The sequence below is a fragment of the Rutilus rutilus genome (genome assembly GCF_951802725.1).
Source record: "Rutilus rutilus genome assembly, chromosome: 9".
NCBI lineage: Eukaryota > Metazoa > Chordata > Actinopteri > Cypriniformes > Leuciscidae > Rutilus > Rutilus rutilus.
In genome coordinates, this window is record NC_140223.1 from 13,313,483 (window position 1) to 13,336,996 (window position 23,514).

Genomic DNA, 23,514 nt, shown 5'->3' on the forward strand with positions numbered 1-23,514 from the left:
AATATTAGACGTTAAAACAAAATTATTAAAGAGACAGTTCATCCAAAAATTAAAACTATGGTGTTTTTTTGTCCTTTTTTAGATTTAGTCATTATATAATAAGGGCTACATAGATAATCCTTTGTTTCCTTTTGTGTTCAACGTAAAAAACTAAATTGGAACAAAATTTTTGGGTGAACTGTCCCTTTAAACCACACGCACAAGTTCAGTTGGGGAGGAGCCAGAAACGTTAAGAATGATCTGCAGAAAGTGGCTAGTTTTGCTAAAACAACTCACTCAAGACGGACTTTCGCAAAAGGGCACAGACGGAAAGACGGATACAGTTACTGTTCACTTGACAGGACTAGAGGTCTACATACAAGACGCTGGCCCATTAAAAATCCGAGTTATAGTCTCCTCCCCCACAAATCCCTGTCTCCTCTCTCTCCTCTCATAGCCATGGTCTGGAATCAGCTTCATCATCATCATCATCACCATCCTCAGCATCAGTGAAGTCGTTCAGCCACGGCTATGTGTTCAGCAATACTGGGAAGAAATAAAACAGACATCACATTGGCTAACTGAGGTTCAATCAAAGTTATGTTAAGTTTAATTTCAATAACATTAATACAACATTTGCTCAAAGTTACAGTTTTTCTCAGCCGCTTTGGTGCTTCTTGTTCAACCTCCACATCATCTAGTCACTTGTGCACATCCAGACTGATCTCATGAAATGGCGTATGTATGACACGCCAATTCGTATTTCCATTTTTGGCGTGCTATCAACACGCATAATCGCTTTTCAGCGTGTTTATCAACGCCGTTGACTTAATGTTACATTACTCTCTATATAAATATATATGACTTACCCCAACCCCGTCCCTAAACCTACCTGTCACTGGGGTTAATACCATTTATGAGTCTTCCCCTACCATCCTAGTAAAAAAATAGATGTAGATTTACATTTTGCTTCGTTTCGCTCGGACATTTAACGGCGTAGACATACACGCGGAATCACTCGGACATTTAACGGCGTAGACATACATATATATATATAGATATAACACGCCACTTGACTTGAAAGTGGCGTGTATGTTTACGCAAAGTCATGATGTCATGTTGGCACATCATAAAATCAATTTCTCATTCTTTTGAACAAATTGCAATTGCTTTGGTACATTCATAATATTGATTAGGTGCAAGTGTCTGCTGTATCCTACATTATCAGTCGCTAATGTCATGTTGATCAAAATATATTATACTGGTTCCTTGTTAAAAAAAAAAGTATAGAAACAATTCAGAAATGATGTTTTTCATAACTTAACAGGAATATCTTAGAACATAATTTCTGATTCTATAATGACACTCATATGGAAAGTAGCTGTACCTGGTATGTTTCAGTTCTCTGCTTTAGGAGTCTCCTTGTCTTTACAAAGAAAAATAACAGAGGAACAGTAGTCAAAAATGTTCAATCAAAAGATGACCAATATATATATTACAAAAGATGGTAAGTCTTACCCTTGGAGACAATGATGTTCTCTGCTTGAGCTTCTTCATCTCCTGGAGCCCTGAGACAGAATGAAGTATAAAGAGAATTATAACTGGTGGTGTTAAACGTTTGTCAAGATATCATAGAGGCTGGGTGAGACTAACCTGGGCTTCTGTTTGAGACTGCATCGGCATCTGCGGCCTGCAGGGTGCACACATGCAAAAACCATTTAGAACAAATGAAGGAATATCAAACTTTACAAACAACCTGGAGGGATTTTTTTTGTGATAATGACTGGGATTATAGGGAATAGAAATAGGGATATTAATCCCATACAAATGTTATCATTGAAACCTGCATGAAATATTGATAAGTGAGTGTGTCTTCATTTATATTTCTGCCACTGAGAGTGATATACTCATGTGTCTAATTTCATGATAAAACATCTCATGCTCAGTTGAATATAAGCACTGCTGTATTATTAATATCCGTGAGGCAGCTCAGTTTAGCTATTGCACTCTGATCTCTTTTGTTTTACAGTACTTTCTGAGTGATTTAGCTTCTGAATGAAGATGATGAGTTATGACTTACTAATAACAAATTAAAAAAGACGCTTCTTACTGAGAATAAGGAGCATTCCGAGAGCGAACAGCACCACAGCAAACGCCAAACCGCAGATCCTCAAACTCTCATAGTCTGGTTAAGAAATAAAGTTGATTTTTATTTTTGAAGTAATCTTTCAAGAAAGACTCAAGCTTATGTGAAAAAATGTGATTTGCAGTTTGCAAACCTGTTTACTTGTGATATTCTCAAGTGTCACAGCATATTCAAGGGGAAGAAATTGTGGACACTTTTTTGTGTACTCTTTTTTTTTTTCTTTGGAAAAACATGCACTGATAAATTGAAAAACAATAAAGCTATAGATAGATAGATAGATAGATAGATAGATAGATAGACAGACAGATAGTGGATATATAGACATATACACAAACAGAGATAGACAGACAGATAGTTTGATAGACAGACAGACAGATAGATAAATTTTTTTCCAAGGAAAACCCCTAGAGCAATCTGGGATTAAGTTACCTTGTTTAATTGTATCTTTACAATTACCACCATCCATCCTGGGCGTTAAGCTGAATTTAGTTTGTGTCAAACATAGCACCAGCTGGCAGACCAAAGAGCTTAACTCTAATGTCTTCAGAATGCAGGTTTTTGCTTCAAGCTAACTCTTGGCGTGATGTTGTAATTGTGGCCTCGCTCAGAAGTGACTTGCCTCTAGCCACTCTCTAAAAGAGGCCAAACCTGTGAAGTGTTTTGAAGTGGTTGTTGATGTCTGGGCAGCCAATGATGAATAATCAGATAACTTTTTTTCCAAGTAACCAGGGTTGGGGAGTAACGGAATATGTAACGGCGTTATGTAATCAGGATACAAAAATCCAGTAACTGTAATCCATTACAGTTACGTCAAAAAAAGTAGTAATCAGATAGTTACGTTTTGAAAAAAAGGGGGAATACTTTCAGGATTACAATGGTTTCATTTAAAACTAAATAAATAAGTATTTTGGCATAATACCACTATATTAAGCACTGCTTGATTATACAGTAGTTCCTGGTTCTGTTGCCAGTAATGACTCACGTGTGCCACGCGCTGGTGCATGTGCAAATAACAGCTTTCTACAATCTCCTCAGACGCAGATTGAATCACTGCTGCTATTAGAAACGATGCTGCCTGAGGGTAAAATCGCTTTTAATTCATGGAAATTCCGCTGCTATTTTGTAGAAATTAGGAGAGTCGCTTTTTTAGTACCCAAAATGTCCTTTCTTAATCTTTTCTCACGTAACGGGAAGTTCGCTGTCTAGGTAACGTCGTAGGGAAACTCCCACTGCCAATGCCCCAAGTTCAGTCAGGCAAATTAAGAAAGATCACGGCTTTAGTCAACATGTAGGCCTATTTTAAAATAAACTAATATGTAGATTGTGTAAAATTTTTACATTTTTTTGTTAAAAATTTGTTAAAAATAAAACAAAATAATCTGTAATACCATACATTAGCCACTAGATGTCTGTATAGCCCTTTACATAAATATATATTCAGGCCTGTGTGTATATTTTGCAAATATTGTGCACTGGACCAAATTCTTAATAAATAAAAGTTATTTTTTTATTTTTTTTTAATAATATTTCTTCTTGCTTGACTTTATTTATATACGTGACCTTGAAGTAATCCAAAAGTAATCAGTTACATTACTTTCATATTATAGTACTTGGATTACGTTACTGAATACTTTTTTTATGAAGTAATTTGTAACTGTAACGGAATACAGTTTTAAAGTAACCCTCCCAAGCCTGCAAGTAACGCATTACTTTTAAATTCAAAACAAAACATGTGAGTTACTTTTTCAAATAACTAGACAAGTTACTTTGTTTATCATGTTAAGATTCGCTTTTGGTGTGACCTTTACATTTGCCAAAAATAGAACTTTTGTTTATTGTTATTAAAAAAACAAACAAGCAAGCCCAACCCAGGTGACAAAAAGTAATGCAATAGTACTGTAACACATTATTTTCCAGAAAAAGTAAGTATTGCAATCAGTTACTTTTTTAGGGAGTAATGCAATACTGTAACACATTACTTTTAAAAGGAACTTCCCCAACGCCACTGGGCAATAAAGAAGTTAAATGTTCTCAAAAGTATTGATTCTTACCGTATACAAATGTGTTAATTTCCTTCTCTTTTCCATCTGATGGAAAACAATTCGAAATTAGACAAAAAATGAAGCCATTGGTTTCATCATATATATATATACATATATATATATATATATATATATACATACATATATATATATATATATATATATATATATATACATATACATATACATATACATATATATATATATATATATATATATATATATATATATACATACATACACACACACATGGTAAAACAGTAATAACTTGCCTTGGGCAGCAGAGTCAGACGAAGCTAAGATCACAGCAGAGAGCAGAATTAGTGATGTGAAAAGAGAAAAACAGAGAGGAATCATTAGTATGCATGTTTATGTTCACTAAAACATTCAATACCTAAAGCAAGAGCGTTCCATTATGTTATTTGTTCGTGGAGGGTTTTGTTTGTGAGAAAGATCAGAGAGCCCAAAGCATGTAATACTGGCAAAAATATGACATTGCTTAATAAATGTGCACGATTCAGGCACAATAACAGGGTTTTTGCAGTATATTATATTAAACTCTAAGAAATGCATTAGACTAAATTGATGCCTGTGAGACACGAAAGAATTACATTAACATCTTTCTGATTTGCCTTTACTGTAATACTAAAATATATATTTTTAAATGTTTCATGCTTTTAATATTGTGTTAACTTATGCTGTATGTTATGTCACAATGTAGTTGATCGTAAACTAGCCAGAATCACCATCAAATGAGCTTTTAAATGAATTAAAATAATGTCTTAAAGCTTATTGACAAGCCTGACATCAGATGCATCTTCACCACAGTCCATTAAAAAGTCTCTTAATATGACATCTGATAGGTGGCAGTGGATAATTTGACAGGTGGGCTTATTTATAGGATGGATATTACTACTCTGCCTCCCTTTTGTAAAGGTTCTGCTGATTATTTAATTCGACTCTGTCAACATATTTCATAATTTTATAGGGATGTACAGTATAGTGCTGTATAATCTAATTATCTTCATATAAGAGTTGAAAGGGGGAGAGCAGGAATGTTACAAAACAAAAAACAAAACGTCAATGAAAAGAGAGGGGAAGTGGAAACAGAAAGGCTAAATGTATAATACACTGTACATCAGGTACAAGATACCTGAAGGAAAAGTGAAAAGGAACATGACTAAAAAAGTTGATGGAAAATTACATACAAAGGAAGGAAGGAAGTGTAATGGGGTGACCCTTTTAGGGTTTTCCTTTCTGTGTGGGTGGATGGAGCTGGGCGGAAGTTAAGCTCACGGCCCCTTTAAAAACGCGGAGATTTCCTTTTACTTCTGTTTTCCCTCCGGCATGGTATGCAGGCTGCATTCTTTTGTGTCGCAAGAGCAATCTATTATGCATCAAGCATTGAGCGCGTATTAAGTGTCGCAGACCTGCAAAAGTTGGAAATCCCCTTTTAACTTTTGCCGTGGGCCTGTGGACGTTCAACTGCATTACCATATTTCAAGGTATGTTACTGCATTGATATGCTGTTGCAATCATTCTTTAATAGTGCTGTTTTTAATGACTCGTTTACATAGTGTGATCAAGGCAGTATTGGTGGTTTGTTCACCGTTCTTACCGAGGGCCAGTCAGTTGTGCTGCAGGTAAGTTTATATGATATTTTGTAAGTTGTTTGCTAACCAGAGATGTAATTTTAGTATGCGTGGTTAATGACCAAACTGAGTAATTATTTTATAGAAATCTGCCCGCTGTTGTTTTGCTGCTGTGTGGCGGCTCGTTACTGCGACCCGTGGTGCTGTGTTATGGAGACTGGAGAGGTTTGCGCGCTCAAGTCCCACGGACTACCGTGATTTGCACGGTTGTGTGAGCGGGGTTTTTAAGTGAGTGTGTGTTTGTGCGAGCGCATGTTTGTGTGAGAACGTTTTATGTGTACGAGTCTTTATATGAGTGTGTGTTGAGGCGGGCGCTAGTTTGAGTGAGCTCGGTGTGAACGCGTGTTTGTGGTGGTGTTTGTGTGTATGGAAGTGTGTGCGTGTGCTGAGATGATTGGGTATTGAATTATTTATTTGTTATATTGGGTGATTTAATTGTATTTTCTTTAATTAGATTTTTTTTTTTTTTTGGTGGCTTGTTAATTGTGTTCTTGAGTACTATGGGTGGTTATTGCCACCGCTCTTTACTGTCAATTCCTTTACAACCACCATGGGCTATTAGCTACTGGGATTGGGAGGATTTATTTAATCCATTTACATTTTTGTTTGTTTATTGTGTGGATTGTGATTTTTGGTTATAAATTTGCATGAAGGTGTGAATTGAGGTTGTTTGAATTTAATTTATTTGGATCCTTTTGTTTTCATTTTTTTCTTTCTCTTTCCCAAATGTGACTTATCCCATGGGATATTGATATTGACTGTTCAAGATCCGATTTTACAGGTGGCCACTTCATGACATTAGTATTCTTTTCCTTTTGTGTGAATGTTATTGTATTTGTAACTTGTGTATTTTTTGCCTAAAATTTTTGTATAATTATACTTTTACTTCTCCTTGGGTGTCAAATAAAGATTGTACACATCTCTGCTTGTTCTTTCCATTTATTTGGAAACCCTGTAGTTGGGAGCATTTACAAAACATATTCTATATCTTAGGTGGCAATAGCCTCCGCTCACGGAAGGAAGGAAGGAAGGAAATAAATAAGAAAGGAAGGAAAAATGAAGGGAAGGAGGGGATAATGAAGGTAAGGAAGAAACAAAGAAGGAAAAATTAAGGAAGTAAGAATGGAAGGAAAGAAGGAAGAATGTGGAAGGAAGAAAAGAATAAAGGGAAGGAAGAAACAATGAAGTAAAAAATAGGAAGGAATGACCCATGAACATTTGTTGGAAAATTACCGGTAAATGATCATTTTTAGATCATGTGTGAATATTCGAAAGGATATTTTTTTAATTCTGGCTGTTTTCCAAGATGAGAAATAATATTACCAGTAAATTAGAGTTTTGATGATATATACAGATGTACAAAGTCAGGATTGCACTGACATAAGAAGCTTACTAAAGTTCTGAAGGAGATAACGCAATAACACCGCCATGTTTACAGGAATGCCTGTCACTTGGAAGTCAACTTGTAGCACAGCTACACTGAAGTTACATTTAAACTAAATAGCTTTCTACTGGTCACCACAGCGAATCTACACGATCAGCGTGAACACGTTGTGAAATCTGCATGGTGACGGTACAGGTGACCCCACCTTTACGATAAAAACACTGAAAGCTGTTGCTTGTTGCTTGCGCCTTTACCTAGTTCATGATTATTAAAACGCACTATACCTCAAAACTAAAGTGTCATTATTGGCACATTTGGTTCCATGAAGAACCTTTAACATCCATGGAACCTCTCCCTTGCACAAAGGTTCTTTATAGTGGAAAAACATGGTTCTTTTAACTCTTTCCTCGCCATTGATGAACATTTCCGGCTTTCCGCGTTTTCACTGTTTTATGGTAGGGGCGCGCTATTACACATCTTCTGAAATAGTACTAAATCTCAGGATCAAAACACAGGCGAAGAAGCAGCAGAAACAAGTGATATCATATGTAAGCAGATGCATATGTAAAATAACGCGATCATCAACATTAAACAGCATACACTCTAAAAAAATGCTGGGTTGTTTTAACCCAATTTTGGGTCAAATATAGACAAACCCAAACGTTTGGTTAAAAATTGTATTTAAAATTTAACCCAACGGATGGGTTTGTCCATATTTGACCCAAAGTTGGGTTTAAACAACCCAGCATTTTATAGAGTGTCTAAATTAAAATTGCCTAGCGTTACTGAATGAAATGTCGACCCAGGACGAGGTACAGGACTGTGAAACTTTGGGGGTGTTGATGGACTAGATCTACTCCATATATGTTTTGATCATCGTTCTGAATGCCATCCGGCCATAGTCTTTGACAAAAATGCGTTTTTTTCTAAGCTTTTTGCTCAAAATGTTGCTTTTTTCATGAAATTACCCAAATTCAAGTGTTAATAAAAAAGAATGCATGAAGCTAGAATAGCAGAGGGTCTAAAGCAGATGGTCTGTTCTTTCTTTTGATATACTCAGATATTCATACAACTAAATATTCTGGGGACCATGAGTCGTTTGTGAAAATGATCAAAAATGCTGGCAAACTTTTTCAAAAACATAGGCGGGGAAAGAGTTACTGCTCGCTTAAGGTTAAAAGGTCATTTTTTCAAATGTACAGTTTTTAATGTAAGAAAGTGGCAATTATCAAGAGACAGTGAATGAATGACATAAGGAATTGATGAAAGAAGGGAGGAAAAATTAAAGAAAGAAGAAAAAATAAGAAACAAAGAAATTAATGAATGGAAATGGAGGAAGGAAGGAAAGAAAGGAATTAAGAGGGAATGAACCTTGTGGTTGCAGTGTGAAAGATAACCAGATGAAAATCAGTCTGACAGTCATCAGTGCACTCAGCAATGGGTGGCGGGTTTGTTGACAGAGATAAAGGATAAATGTTTTACCAGTTAGAGAGCTGTGTATGTGAGAATGAATCTCGTGCACATGTTCTGGTGGTTTCATGTGGCCTAATTGTGGATAGGGTGGAGTCTCTCAGAGGACTGAGATGGATTAAATGGATGCTCTCATTTCACAAATTAAGTTTGTTTGGCAAAAGCAAGGACGGCAATTCACAGACATGTATAAACACGTATAAACATGAAGCTTTCGATCAGTCTACTGAAGAACTAACACACACTCCCAGGATAGGAAAGGTCACTGATCAAATTCTCAGTTAAGAACTCTAGGATGGTGCTAATGTTTCATCATGTCATGGCTTTTTCCCCATTCTCTTCCAGCTCTTTCCGATCCCACTGGACAGTGTGATGGAGGGGGCACTTACCCGCCACATAGACTAGGAGGGAAAAAAGGAAGACCAGAACAGTTTCCATGACAACTGCAATGGGAAGAGAGAAAGAGAGAGAGAGAGAAATAGTAAATGGAGTGAGAATTGGTGTTAGTGGGTTACAGGTTTACCACATTCAGAAAGACTGGAAATATCTCACAGTATTCAGAATCAAGATTATGTCCTGTCTTTGAGTGGTATACTGTCATTGTACCTATGCAATATTGAAAGAGCCTGACAGCAGCATCAGGTTAAATTTAGATTCCCTAGCCTCACAAATCACAGATATACATCTTGTGGTTTTTGAAATATTTTCTCTGAGGTCACTGAATAAACACGGTGTGTGTGTGTGTATGTGTGCCATTTTATGTCTGGGCTAAAGTTGTTGAATAACAGTGTTTGGTGCCCAGATGACCACAGTCTTATACCACATTGTGAGTAATTTGGTATCAGGTTGAAGGCATATAAAATATACATAAACCAACACATGTTCAAAAGTTTGAACTTGGTACGATTTATTTATGTTTTTGAAAGAAGTCTCTTAGGCTTACAAAGGGTGCATTCATTTGGTCAAAAACACAGTAAAAACCGTATAGTATTGTGAAATATTACAATAAAATTCAAATGTAGCCTAATTATTCATGTGATGGCAAATATTAATTTTCAGCGTCATTAACCCAGTCTTCAGGGTCACACGATCCTTCAGAAATCATTCTTATATGCTAATATTATAATCAATGTTGAAAACAGTTGTGCTGCTTGTTGTTTTTGTGGGACTTTTTTTTCAGGATTCTTTGATGAATATAAAATTTCAAAATAGCAGCATATTTGAAATTCACCTCATAGAGCATATACTGCAATACCAATAATACATATACACAAACCTGGTAGTTATAGGTGGCAAGTTCAGTGTGAGAAAAGTCAGAGACATGACATCATCTTTATGAAATGATAGGGTCCTGTGCGCCTCCCTTAAATTTACACTAACTTCTGCAGGTCACAGTTAGCATGACTGACTTTTTAAAATCACACTTTGTACGAGATTTCAATTTTAATTTGTCACATTACTGTAGCGTCTGGGTGAAATCACGATAACTTATTTGTTCTAAGCTTCAGAAAGCTTTTAACCTTTTGGACTTCTTCATGTAAATAACAGGCTTAGCGCCGATGAGTCTGGATCAAATTGCCCCATTGTCACTTTAGTGGCATGGCAGATGCTAAACAGAAACACCTCCAAACTCCTTCGTAAGCTTCAAAAAGATCTTAGTGAGATCTTGGGAACTCAACTTCCCTCCCACAGTAGGCACGAAGACCATGGGGCATGGACGGACATCTGAGAGACGCACCAATATACATACACAAACATTCTCTCCATTTAACTCATAAGTCATTCCAGAATGTATATGATATATTCCTGTGTGTATGCATGTTCCCCACCCTTATATTAGTCTGGTTATGACTTTAGTTGTGTTAGCTGAACTCTAAGTTCTTATATTCAAGTGTAAGGACAGATCTCTACTTTTGTATCCTTCAGCCCTGTCTTTCTTGGTACCCAATTAAACCTCTCGGTTTGCCTTTGCTAAATATATAGTAGGTTACGATTATTATACTATGTTTGCCATCCTTTGGAGTAAAAATGACCAATTATGACACCATCATAAAACATGCTTAGGCTGTCAGAAGGAGACAGAGAAACTCTCTCCCGCTAAAAGTTTTCTAACTACTATTGGTCATTTCACCCAAAATAGGTGTGGACTAAGTTTTCCTTAAAGGTCGATGACAAAGGTCTCTAGCTTACTTTTTGTTCTCTAGTCTTAGCTTTGTCTTGTGTTTTGGTCTTGCCTTGTTTTAGTCTTTCGTCCGTGCTCATTCATTTCTATCTCCGGGTGAAACAGACTTTCCCTGATTTTCTGGCAACTTTGCTTTCAAGTAAACCTTTTAAACTTCCCGCGAACGACGCGCTCTCCGGAAGAACGCTTCAAGCTCACGGACACACCGAGGATCTACACACACACGCCATTCTTCCTCAGCACCAAATATCCATGCCAGTATTATTTCTATAGATATTTAGACGCGTTTAAGATTGTTTGCACTTTAAGGTGATTTGATTCTTTGCTGGCTCTCAAAGGTTAACTGTTTGTGATATTTGCCATTCTGTGATCTGCTCTCTCTCTCTTTCTTTCTTTCCTTTTCGTTTTTCTGTTTATATGGATTATTTGTTTAAGTCATAGTATTTATTAAGTGTAGTCATATGTATTCGTAGTTTCATTTATCAAAACCCATTATACACAGTCTCTGTCTGCTGCTCATCAACCAAAGTCTCTTAAATGTGTGATCTTAAAGGGATAGTTCACCCAAAAATGAAAATTCTATCATTGTTTACTCACCCTCAAGTTGTTCCAAACCTGTATGAGTTTCTTTGTTCTGCTGAACACAAAGGAAGATATTTGGAAGAACGTTTGTAACCAAACAGATCTCGGTCCCCATTGACTACCATAGTATATTTTTTTCCTACTATGGAAGTCAATGGGGACCGAGATCTGTTGATTACAAACGTTCTTCCAAATATCTTCCTTTGTGTTCAGCAGAACAAAGAAACTCATACAGGTTTGGAACAACTTGAGGGTGAGTAAATGATGACAGAATTTTCATTTTTGGGTGAACTATCCCTTTAAGCTACAAGCTTTTATACTGTTGGGCACTTTAGTTAGTAATCTAATGGAACAGAAAAGTTATTCTTCATGACCAGAAGAATAACCTTTCTTGAGAGTTGATAAGAATAAGAATAAGAATCTTTCTTGAGAGTTGATAAGAAGATTGTATCGGTTTGGTTGACGAACAGATTAGTTGACGTGAAATTAATTCTGTTAAATGTTATTCTGAAAACTGATCTAGCTTATCTATATATTCATAATTTATTATAATTCGTTGTAATTAATTCCTTTTACTTTTTTCTCAGTGATTTGACTTTCTGTCAGTGAGTGCTGTACTAACATTTATTATAGGAGGACAAAGTCATTTGTTCATTATGTCATGGACAGGACATTGCTGGGTTCTGCCAGCAGTCCCACAATCCCCATGACAGCTTTCAGGGACCAGATCAGAGCAGTGTCATTTACTAGGACATTAAGCATTGGAGAGCCATCGGCAAGAAAATGACACAGGGTAGAGAAGATTAACTGCCCTTGACCAAAGGAAGGACATTTATCCTATACTTCTCTGGGTGTTTCAAGAAATGGATTGTGTCACAGGAACAATATTTTCAGAAGGACAGATCATTTGCCAAATCACAACACATTCATTGAGCTTTCCAAACTTATGAAAATCTATTCATCTCTCCAGCGTATGACAGTTCTTGTTCCTTCAATAGACAAGCCGCAAAAAAAGAAACTAAAGTATAATTAGAAAAACAGAAACGGCCAATGTTCACAGACAAAACAGTCTTCAAGTCATTGTCAGAGAGTAGGCCTAATTATTTTTTTTATATTTGTTCAATCGTGTTGCCATATGGCTTAACACAGAAAAGAAAAATGCTTGTTTTAATTCTAAAAATGCCAAACGCCCCTTCTGCTTCTCTACCCTTCAAAGCCAATCCTGCCATCGCCACCCTGGTGTTAAGTAGGGCATCATCATCATCATCATCTCAAAATGGTGTCATGATCAACCTGTGAAAGGGAACCGGGTCATTCTGAGAAAATGGTGTTGCCAGGTCTAAGAACTGTTGAAATTTACAAGATACTGAACTAATTCACACTACACTCACTTAACTCAGTTTAGTGTGCAATGTAACACAATAACGATCAGTTCAACAAACAAGTAACCTAACCAAATATCTAAGGAAAACCCAAGGAACATCCCAAAGACCCTTGTATGTGAAACTTCACAACTACTCTACACGGATAATGAATCTGTCCCTAGTTCGCAATTTTCAAAAGATAAACTGTTACAAATTTGAAAAAGTCATGTTAGAACTAGAAATAGCTTGAGCTGTTTCTGACAAATTAACGGAAAAATTTCCCTGAGATAACCCTTATACCATCACGCCAATTTGATTGGCCATAGCGCTTAGCACCCTAAGAATACGTCACGTATGCTTCATATTAGTGTGCTGCGTGCTATTTCCTCAGATTCCATGACAAAGGAAGCACTATTCAAGTATGGGAAGGCCGGCATTGTAGTGTCTCGTTCCCTACTCAGGGAACAAAGGTTACATACGTAACTGAGACGTTCCCTTTCATAGGTCTCTCAACACTGCGAATATCGCTATGGGAGCGATTTATACCATAACGCCTTCACATACCTGAGAATAGCTATAAGACCGTGGAAAGTGTCCGCTCAAGCAGATAAGACCTGGGAGCCGGGAGCCATCCTCACATCCAGACCATAGAACTTGATAAAAGTGTTCGGAGAGGACCATCCTGCTGCAACACAAATATCCTCCAAAGAAGAAACCCTAAAAAGAGGTCTCTAGTGGAATGGGCACGCACACCTAGAGGTGAGGCCAAACCACGTGCCTCATGAGCCGCAGAGATAGCCTCAATCACCCAATGAGACATTCTCTGTTTGGTGACAGCAGCCCCTCTGTTTTTACCACCAAAACACACAAACAATTGCTCCAATCTATGCGACTGGACTGAGCGGTCGACATAGACCTTTAGTGGCCTTTAAAGGCAGAGAGGCCATGCATCACTCCCAGTCTCCTAATCATGATGAGAAAAAGCCTCCAAAACCACCAGCTGGGAACGAAAAGGGGTTGACACGACCTTAGGAACGTATCCTGGCCTGGGACGCATCAAGACTTTAACCAGCCCCGGGGAAAAGTCTATACAGGAAGGGCTGACAGAAAGATCCTGCAGGTTCCCTATTCTCTTAAGAGAGGAAAGGGCCACCAAAAGAACTGTCTTAAGAGTCAAAAACTTCTCTGACACAGAATGGTTCGAACGGCTGACCTGCCTTCCATAATAATGGCTAAATCCCAAGAGGGAATTGGTACAGGGTGGAAAGGCCTAAGCCGTCTCGACCCTTGTAGAAAACGAGAAACCAGGAGGTGACGTCCAACGGAAACACCTCCTATTGGTACATGCTCTGCTGAAATGGCCGCCACGTACACTTTAAGACTGGCCGGGGCCGCACCCTCCGAAAAACTGCTTTACAGGAACCTCTATGACAGGGAACGGTCTCATCTCCCGATCAGGCTGGCCGGAGGGAGAGAGCCACACAGATCGCCTATAAGCTCCTCAGAATCAGAAGCCGACGTAGACAAACGTCATCGTCGAACGGGCCACAACCGAAAGAAATCGCAGCGCAAGATTCTGGAGTAGGCCGCAAATCATCACGAACGAAAATGATGGGGTCCGAGCCGTGCTCGTCTACAAGCAAGCAGCTCGAGGAGAGACAGAGAAAGGGCGGAAATTCCGTCTGCTCGCTCTCCATGCACTCGGGCTCATAATCATCACCCCAAGCATCCATCATGTGTGGCGCCTCAGCAACTATACAAATGGAGAAGCGGGGGTTAGAGTGGTTCTGAAGCCTTCTTTCCTCAGAAAGCAGGTGAGTCTAGAGCGCAAAACTTTCAAACGCAGTGACGACAGTCAGATAGGCCGTTAAGTGCTGCCTGGGCATGTTTTAAGACCCAGACATTGCACGCACCTGTCAGTGTCTCCTCCTGTGATGAACCTGTCACACGGGTCGATGCATTTCTTGAAACTCATCATGTCTGGTTGAGAGGAGAGGTAAAACAGCTCTGAATGATAGCAAAGAACACGACAAACACGCTTTCCTATGGGCAACAGAAAATTCGCATCCTGAATGAATAAAATCTGAGGAAATAGCACGCAGCACACTAATATGAAGCATACTAGGGCATTCTTAGGGTAGTGCAAAGTGCTATTGCCCAATCAAATTGGCGTGATGGTATAAGGGTTTAAGACATTCGTCCACACCAAAGGTGTTCCCAATAGCGATATTTGCAGTGTTGAGAGACCTATGAAAGGGAACAAGGAGGCAGTGCGATTGTGTGATATTACTTTTACATACCAGTTCCATAAATATTAAGTTAATATTATTTGCCTTAAATTTTAGACAGTTCCCGCCAATGGAAATAGTTCCAAACAGAGTCGCATTTCAACATGGAGTAACACATATAATGGTGTTTTGTTCCTGAATGCTTTAAATTAATTGTTTGTGTGAATGATTCAATTACTTGTTCGGATCCTTGTATTAATCAGCATTTTGCACAAACTAAATAAGACAATAGTGAAGCTGTGAGTTTAATTAGGCTACTTAAAAACAGCAACATTATCACCATGTTGCTGAAAAGTAATGTAGCTTTCAGTAACAAAGTTATTTTATTTATAAAATTCATGGGACAGCAGCTAAAACAAGTTTCTGTGCTCCTGAATGTTGTGTGTGCGAAATCTCTTTCCGCCTCAACAAAAGAAGCAGTTTTTGTGCGAGCGAATACAAGCACGTCTGCTTCATAATTAAGAAAAATTATATTTCAAGTTCAAGTTCACTTTATTTATATAGCCCATTTACAACAGCCACTAGGCTGATCAAAGTGCTTTACAGAACAACTAGATAAATAATAAGAAAATAATACCTGCATAACAACACATAAAACACAAATAAAAGCAGCAAAGCTAAGAGCAACCATAAAACCGGAGTAGCAAAACAGTATCAGACTCAAATATAAAATAGTAAAACAGAAGTGGCAAAGCAGTATCAGACTCAAATATAGAGTGGAAAAACAGGAGTGGCAAAACAGCATCAGACTCAAATATAAAATAGTAAAACCAACCTAAGAATAGAGATCAATATGCTAAAGAAAACAGGTAGGTTTTTAACAGAGACTTGAAGACAGACAGGGTAGGGGCTGTTCTAATCTCTAGAGGCAGGGTGTTCCAGAGCCGTGGCCCTGCCACCGCAAATGCACACTCCCCTCTACGCTTGAGTCTAACGCGGGGGACTACCAGCAGAGCCTGGTTGTAGGATCTTAGGTTTCTGGACGGAGTGTAAGGATGAACAAGTTTAGAGAGATAGACAGGAGCCAAGTAGAATTTTAAAATCTATTCTCTGTTGAACTAGCAGCCAGTGTAGGGATTTGAGAATCGGAGAGATGTGTTCATATTTGCGACACTTATGAATAAGTCTGGCCACAGCATTTTGGACTAACTGAAGACAAGCAATTTGAGAACTTGATATACTGCAATATAAGGAATTGCAGAAATCTAGCCGAGATGTTATAAATGCATGAACAGCCATTTCCAGAGTTTTTGAAGCGAGAAAGCCTTTGATTTTAGACAGTAGACGAAGTTGGTAGAAACTGGAACTGATTACAGATTAAATGTGTTTGTCAAATTTTAAAGGCTGGTCAACAAGAACACCTAAGTTCACCTAAATTTAAAAGCCGATAGAAATCAGGGCTTATACACTGAGAATTTCCATTTGGGCTGAAAACAATGACCTCAGTCTTGTCTTCATTTAGAAAGAGGAAATTTTGGGCTAGCCATGCTTTAACCTCCTCTAAGCATAGCAGAAGAGAATGAATCACTACAGGGTTGTTTCTCTTGATTGGAATATAAATTTGGGTATCGTCTGAATAAAAATGATATGATACACCATGTTTCCTTAGAATAGCGCCCAGAGGGTATGTTGACAATGACAATGACATGTAGGTCCCTCACCTTGTGCTGTCTTGGGTTTCCAATGTGAATCGAATTTAGATGTAGATGTCCAGATATCAGATGTCTGGTTTAAAACCACATTTGAAAGTATACTGTGGGAAAAAAAATCTTCTTTGTCGCCGTGTGCAATCTTCCTCACACCAGAACCATAACAGAAGACCCGACCGAAACCGAAAAGATGGATCCAGCAGTGCAATTGATTTGCCTAGAGCAGGACCAGCTCTCTCTCGAGGCCCACACCGCAGCATTTCTCGACCTGGCGTGCCTTACCTCCTTCCCCGACCGTTCATTGAGTGTTTTTTTTCCACACAGGCCTCAATGCGGAGACGAAGGCATGCCTGCCCGGTGTGGGACCACGAGAGAGCTTCGAGGTATTTGTGGAGTGGGTGTTGGCTGTCTGTGAGTCCTTGTTCACCATCGGCCTTTACAGCGACCCCATTCTATTCCATTCCATTCGAGCCCATTCCAGAGCCTCGTCCCAAGGTGGCCGCCGCCATTCCAGAGCTTTGTCCCAAGGTGGCCGCCGCCATTCCAGTGCCTCGTCCCAAGGTGGCCGCCGCCATTCCAGAGCCTCGTCCCAAGGTGGCCGCCGGCATTCCAGAGCCTCGTCCCAAGGTGATCATTCCAGAGCCTCATCCCTAGCTATATACCCTCAATGCCAGCTCCGCCCTGGTCCCTGAGATGCCGTCTCCGCCATGGCCGGGGGGGGGCTAATGTTACATGTCAGTTTGTTTCTGGACTCCATTCTGTGTTTCTTTTGTTCTGTTTCTCGCCACTCCTTTGTTTCCATGGTCACCGTCATCATTAGTTCTTTTGGTTCAGCTGTGTGTCTTCAATTATCTTGTTAATCAGTTTAATCAGTTCCTCCCTGTCACCCTGTGTATATATATAGTGAGCAAAAAAAATCTGATTTCTTCTGCTAGTGTAAACACAGCCTAGAACGAGAAAACAGTAAAGTCAAATGCGGTTGTAACATTATCTAAATTCTAAATTAAATTCTTTAAATTAATTCCTTTTCCCTGTTCTGGTCAACTCTGTTATACTGTGACATTTTCTCCTTAAAATACATGTTTGAGCTCTCTGACAGAGCATTTGAGAAGTGAATCTGACATCTGCACTTCAGTGCTATTTGCTAGACAAGGCTGTTTAAACCCGAAACAATATGAATGTAACAGTGCTGACATTAAACATGTTTTAAAGAGAATTGTGTGATTAATAAAAACAAATTAAAACAATTCCAAACTTATGTAGGGGTTGAAATAATATAGTGCTCTGGAAGTTCGGAAGCCAGAAACCACATATATTTGTTTATGAATGACCACTGAAAACTGTACTTGTTGAACAATATTCTGAATATGGAGGATATGAATGTTTGGACTGACTGTCTAGAGCAGGGTTCCTCAAATCCGGTCCTGGAGGGCCACTGCCCTGCAGAGTTTAGTTCCAACCCTAATCAAATATTCCTAAACAAGCTAGTCAAGGTTACTAGAAAATTGCAGGTAAATGAGTTTGATCATGGTTTGAGCTAAACTCTGCAGGACAGTGGCCCTCCAGGGTTGGATTTGAGGAACCCTGGTCTAGAGTAACTACATTCAATATAATCTCATAATGTTGAACTCACTAATGTCGACATTTTACCGATGTTCTACCTCTAAGTTACCAGATGTCCTAACAGAAGAAGGAGCACATGAGCCAGAACCACGAGGAAATGATGGACATCTGGGAAATCGTCCTGTAGCACCATAAAAATACCATCTAGGATAACCTCATGCTTTCCCCCCCAAATTATATCAAGAGACAAATGGCTCTAGCTACAACTATATGTTTGATAATGTTAACACAACATAGCTTGGTAAATAGCTCCCTTATCTTGGTCTTTTTTCAAAGTCTTATCAGCATGTCAGCCATTCCAGAGGCACTGCTGCCAGCTAATGGACAATACCAAACTTAATGAGTTTACAAGGAGCAGGAGTGTTTGGAATGAGCTGATAAAAACAACATAGTTAAGCTGTTCTGTTTAACCAGTTTAATATCATTAAGATCTACTTAAACATAAGACAGTCTACACCAGGAGTATCAGTAAAGGCTATTATAAACGTTTTGTCGTGTTAAAACAGGGTATTTTTTTAACATATTGTAAACAGCAGACAATGTCTGTCAGATCAGATTGATTCCTCTCATCCTGATGGCAGTCACTAACATTTACACTTGTGTTTCAATATCCATCACACTAAAGAATGCATTGCACACCCACACAAATTGTGAATGTTATCAACAACACTGATTATATGGGGTAGTTATTGGTAGGGATAAAATTAGGATTAGGTTAATTTGACAGAAATGGTTTTCCATGTCATACTTGGTTAATATTTTAAAAAATGTGTTCTGTCAGATAGCCTTTCAAAGTGTGCATATTAAAAGTTCAATTACGCTAATGCTGATGATATTTTTATGTTTCTGAAAAAGTTGTACACAAAAATAAATGTTTTTTTTTTTTTTTTTTTGTAAATAGACAACTGAGTGGTGTGCACTCACATGAGATGAATACTGCTCTTAGAATAATTTCCTAGATGCTAATTATCATGCTTTACTAGCAGAGACAACGGGAGAATCTATACCTGTACAGCCGAAAAAGCAGAAAAGGTCTGAAGACAGAAAGACTGACAAAGACAAAAAAAATAATACATACATAAGGTGGAAATATTTGATGACTGAGAAAAGTATTTGCTTCTTTTTTGATGGAGAGGTCAAGGAAATAATTGTGTAGACCTCTCTGAAACTCATAGATGATCATGTTGATCTATGTCAATAAATGACAGTAGCATCTAACACCATTGTGGCTATTTAAAATACAAGAAGAACAAAATACACAGACCTACTGAAAGCACCTTTACTGTTCATTTTTGGTCAGCAGTGTACTGGTACAGTATTTAGTGTGTGTTCACACTTGTAGTTCGGTTCGCTTGTTTCATTTGGTGATGAGGACTTCCACGTTATTTGTTCTCTCAAGTTACATCGTTACTAAAGGCTAAGCATGAAGCATGCAAGTTTGCGAACCCTTGCTCTATACGTTTAAGCAACAAGTCAGCAGAAGAATCAGAATGAGCTTTATGGCACAATAATTCTTTCTTGAAAATGAAGCTTCCACTTCACACAAATACAACAACAATGCACATACTCTGATGATAAAATGAAAGAATAATTTAGTGAACTCATGGATGTCTTCACGAGGCTTTAATTAAACACAGCCTCTCCTCAGCAGACAAATGGCAGAGTACTGATGCAGCCAATTCATTTATCCTTTCAAGAAATGCCTCCCCAGGCAGTCGCTGACCCATGTTAATCACCCTCAGAATCAATCAGACTATGTTGTCGACTACAGATATTTCCGGTGTTCCCTGGATGGACAAAAGGAAGCCAGTCGCTCTATTTGGATGGCTTGCGAACGAGACGAAACATAATTCACTCCCAATGACTGTCATATGAATTATGGATTTCTATTCTGACAAGCAGCAAATACAAACAAACAACTACCTACAAAGGATAGATGGTTAGAGTCATTAGACTATGTTTTTTAGAAGAAAAAAAATATTTACATTTTAGTTTTGAGTTGTACTCTGCTCAGTGTCCTGCACTGAGCGTTCCATTTTGAACAGAACAATTTATCCTAAAGATATGGCGACAGGTTACAAGTGAAATGCATAATTGTTGTGCTATTTTTGTTGTCATCAAATACAAATACTTAATCATGTAGCAAAGCAGAAGTTACTAGATCGTATGTTGGATGCTGAGAGAATCTGACCTCAATGATATGACTCGCTCTATGAATGAGAGCGAATAATATTATCAACAGAGCCTGTTGCCGGCTGAGAGCTCTCATGACTAGGTGTAAGAGGAGTGCAAGTGTTTACTCGCTTTTATTCTGCCAGAACTGGAGCAGATTCTCTCCCCATCTAATTATCGCTGTTTTATGCACCTTTAGGCCCGCTAAAAACACCACATAGGAGAGAACCTTCTCACGCCAATTAACATCAATAGTATATTTTAGGTAGAATGTGTTACTGTGGGAAATATGCTTCAATAATAGAGTGTTATATGTTGTGCAAAGAGGTATGATGGCAGTATCAAAAAATTAAAGATCGCATAACACTTAAATAATACAATATATTCAGAAGACGTACAATCAGAAATAGACACATGACCATTGAATTATTCAAAGAATTTAAAGGCAGAGCATATATGAACAGTGTTGTTATTTTTCAGTTATGTGTTTTACATTTCATTTTATATTGTTTTGTTTACTGTATTATTTAAGTGTTATGGGATCTGTAATACTTCAAGTTGCCATCTCAAATATAGCCATATTTGAGTTTATATGTACATTTTATACTTAATTTGTCTGTCTGATTTTTCCTTGCTCCCCTGGCATTATGTAAGCTATATTGTTATACATTTTTTTAATGTTTTTTATATAATTTAAAAATAAATAAATAAGCAATTTTTAAAAAATATAATCAAATGTTATGCATAATTTCTATGAACATCTTTTTAATGCTTTTAAAGTGACTCAAACTTTTTACTAATACAAAAAAAATGTCACTGATTTATTGGCCAACTGTTTTTTAATTTATATTCAACATTGTTTTCCCATTAAAAATATGACATTATTACGTATCATAATTTCATATCCTTTAGTATTTGCCGTCTGTTTAGAATGCTGTGCCTATTTCCCTTTCCTTCACTCCTCCTGTTTTATATGATATCTGACACCATTGTGATTAGCTAAATTGCATATTTTTCCATTTACAAATGATGTGATGCAGGGAAGAAAAAAAAACTAAAATGCCTGCGGGGGAGTTGATGACAGAAAATGGTAGGCCTATACAAAAGACAGCAAAACAATATTGAATGCATTGTACATTCTCCCTTTTTTGTAAGCTCATATGATTTTTGAATCATACACTGCCAGTCATATGCAATGTCACCCATAATTAGCCTAATCCTGATACCATATTCCAGCCGAATAGGATATTTAGCCTTGTAGATTTATTGAAACAGATCAAGGATTTCAGTTTATAGAATACAATTTCGCTGTGAACAATAGGTCATCGTTGACTATTTAAGGTGAGACCCTTAAGCCTTTGATCAACCACAACGAGCGTAAATTGTATCCATGACAACAAAGGTTTCATTGGCGCGCTGCCAGACGCGCCTCTACCAGGGTGCAAAAATATTGCTATGGCAACTGTATCCGTCAGGTGATTACGATTATTAGTACAGAAAGCTGGCTGTAGTTTTGCAAGAGATAGTGATGGTAACCTAGAAACTAAAAATGTTTGGCAAAGGGCAGAATATCTGCTGTAGCGTATAAAGTGGCAGCTGCCTGCAGGACAAATCCTTGCCCAGACATTATTTAGAAATCAAAACACGATGGTATTCGGGCACGTCATCAAAACCGTATAAATGCAGGACACAAGATACAGTTGTTATTGGATCCAATAAAATGACATTTTAAGGGATAATGTTCAGTTAGATAATCATGATTCCAAAATAATAATGATCACACTGTACTGTCTCACTCTGAAAAGGTTTGTTTTGTGAATGTACATTATCTGAATTGTTACACGGCTATGCTATTTACCAAATGAATTGACATGCTTATTTTGATTTGTGAGTAGAGATGTCATGAAGGTCATTGTTAAGAAATATTTAACCATTGACCAATCAGAATCAAGTATTCCAGAGAGCGCCGCGTAATAAGCACTTTTACTCTGCGTTCTCGTTTATAATATATCGATCAGTGCCGAAGATAACGAGCTACCTGTTGTGCGCGCGGAGCTCAGTCGTGGTCATCATCACCGGACCCCTCCCAACCTGTGGATTTCCTTCAGCATGCATACTAAAATATAATTCCCCCACTTTTCCCCATACATTTCCCTCTCAGAATTTAATCTCGAATCCGCTCGTGCGCCATCATCATTTCCCCTCTCATTCCGGAGGAAGAAGTTGCACAGAAACACATTAACACATTTTCATCATTACCATGCAAATAAATAGCTCAGATAATAATTTGCAGCAAACATAACATGAATGATGTATAGAGGTCATGTAAATAGTCATTTAACGAGGCAACAACACACAAAGCAATTCGGACACACCCTCAACAACGGCGCTGTACAGCAATGTGTATTCAAACATTAATACGTAAAATAATTCATTTTTTGAAGTCTGTGTTCACTTCTGCTATGCGTAAACCGTATTATACATTTCAAAAAACATATGGCTGTTGAAATGTCCACAGTCCATTTATTAAATGTTTACATTACTTAGACTGATGATGCAATTGGAGTAAAAGCCAGCAATTACGCATGTCATTCCCAAAATACCACATTTATAATGAGAAAACAGCATGCAACAACATCAAGACTGTAAAACAACAGCACACGCCGTCGTTGGAAAAGTGACTTCATACCCTACCTCGTCTTGTCTCCTTAATTGTAAGTGGATGGGCAACAGTGGGGCAAACGCTGCTTTCAATTGACAGACACGATCCGCGCGACTGTCGGGTTCTCAAGTCGTTAAGTAATTTGGCGTTTTGAAATGTAACGTAAAGTTGTGGATGGGCAAAAAATCCCTTAAACGAGCGTTTGATGTTGTATGGCAGACAACAAGGTTTTTCTGATATAAATATACTGACTGTTGGCTTGTCCCTTGTCTCTTCTCTCGCGCTCTCTCTCGGTTCCCGCCCTGCCACGCGCGCAATG

The 23,514-nt window shown here is 38.1% G+C and overlaps 1 protein-coding gene across 1 annotated transcript; it reads right to left on the reverse strand.

The window, feature by feature from the left end:
* Window positions 1–402: 402 nt before the first annotated feature.
* fxyd6 (FXYD domain containing ion transport regulator 6) lies at window positions 403–23,352 on the reverse strand. The gene is made up of 9 exons (XM_084418077.1): window positions 23,228–23,352; window positions 9,063–9,116; window positions 4,440–4,463; window positions 4,177–4,212; window positions 2,090–2,164; window positions 1,633–1,669; window positions 1,498–1,547; window positions 1,367–1,405; window positions 403–525 (listed from the first exon to the last, which is right to left on the reverse strand). Exons 2-8 carry the CDS (start codon window positions 9,109–9,111, stop codon window positions 1,377–1,379), a joined length of 300 nt encoding a protein of 99 aa, XP_084274203.1. The 5' UTR covers window positions 9,112–9,116; window positions 23,228–23,352; the 3' UTR covers window positions 403–525; window positions 1,367–1,376.
* Window positions 23,353–23,514: the final 162 nt, after the last annotated feature.